Source organism: Echinops telfairi, unplaced genomic scaffold, assembly GCF_000313985.2.
Source record: "Echinops telfairi isolate 266 unplaced genomic scaffold, ASM31398v2 ScPeMD7_3;HRSCAF=10, whole genome shotgun sequence".
NCBI classification, from domain to species: domain Eukaryota; kingdom Metazoa; phylum Chordata; class Mammalia; order Afrosoricida; family Tenrecidae; genus Echinops; species Echinops telfairi.
Window position 1 is genome coordinate 1753719 of NW_022103899.1, and position 1450 is coordinate 1755168.

Genomic DNA, 1450 nt, shown 5'->3' on the forward strand with positions numbered 1-1450 from the left:
CGCCCCGTCTTCCCCCCACAGGCAAACTCGCCGAGGACGGAGCCGCCAGCCCCTGCAGCGCGATCCGCACCAACTTCAGCACCAAGCAACTGACGGAGCTGGAGAAAGAGTTTCATTTCAATAAGTACTTACCGCGAGCCCGACGCATCGAGATAGCCAATGCCTTGCAGCTGAACGACACCCAAGTCAAAATTTGGTTCCAGAACCGGAGGATGAAACAGAAGAAGAGGGAACGAGAAGGGCTCCTGGCCACGGCCAGCCCCGTGGCCTCCTTCCAGCTCCCCCTCCCAGGGAGGAGCCCCACCAAGCCAGGCAAGCGCCCCCCGAGCCCGTCCCAGGCCCAGGAGCCTTCGTGAGCTCAGCTCTGGCGGCTGACAGCCGGAGGAAGTCAAGGCCGGGCCCAGGTCGGGAAACGTCCAGCTCCGCCGGGCCTGGGGGTGAGCTGGGCAGAAGTTCACAGGGGTTTCTCATGGGCAAAACCACATTTCCCCCTTTGGCTTCTGAGTTGCCGCCAGTGTGTGTACAGAAATTCATTTGATGCCTCTTAAGCCACTTGTTTGAGCGTTGCTTGTGACTTTTATCCGGAAAAAGGTACCAGCCCATCCCTCTGCTAATTTGCCGAACTTAGTCTTAGGCAGTTCTGTGGGTGGTGAGGGGCGCAGCCTCCTCGTAAGCTCACAGGAGCATCCGTCCAAAGTTCGCCTGTTTTTGTTTTCCTTGAAAGGATAAGGCAACATGTATTCAGCTTCCCGAGGCGACCAAAGCTAATTAAGAGCTCCTTGAAGTTGCTTCAATGAGCTGCTTCAATGGTGATCTCCACCTTTGTACTCTTTTCCCTTTAAAAAGCAGTTTCTACCTCTCCATGTGCCTGAGTGAAGATACAATCACTAGTTAGTAGCTGAACAAACTCACAGGGTGGGTAAATATTGCAACCTGAACTCTACCTTGACCTCAGTTGCCCAAACTTGAATGTAAATATATACAGTATGTATATTTTTTAAACAAAAGATTTGCTTGCAACAAACTTAATATGTGACATTTAATGTCATAGCATGTAAACGGTTTGAATTTCTTTTTTGTAATAAAAATTACAGAACCTGCTACTCTCTGCTTTTCCTGGTACTGCTTTCAACCTGCTTCTCTTCCTTAAAACTGATTCCATTTCCCCTCTCTGGCGTGTCCTGATGATTCTGCTTTGGGAATTTGCCTCTGCTGATAACTTTTTAAAATGACACTCCTTACAGGTGGGCTGTCCGTACGTACACACAGCAAGTCAGGGTCAGTTATTTGAGCACTTCAAGGAAGAAAGCAACAACGCTGTCAAATATCCAAGTCACTAAGGAAGCCCCTTCCTCACTTTAACTGCCCCTGTTTTATGGTGGGTTCAGAGACTGCACATTCAGGCAAGGGCTAGGTGTCTCCTGTGGCAATGCTGTAAAGCTAAGGAGAC

General features: G+C 49.9%; 1 protein-coding gene across 1 annotated transcript in view; it reads left to right on the forward strand.

Moving 5' to 3' along the window:
* Positions 1-1103, forward strand: part of HOXD1 (homeobox D1) — a 19680-nt gene extending 18577 nt beyond the window's left edge. Inside the window, exon 3 of the mRNA XM_045296452.1 lies at positions 22-1103. Coding sequence (XP_045152387.1) covers positions 22-356 — 335 coding nt within the window. The 3' untranslated portion in view covers positions 357-1103. The remainder of the gene's footprint in view (positions 1-21) is intronic.
* The last annotated feature ends 347 nt before the right edge of the window (positions 1104-1450 follow it).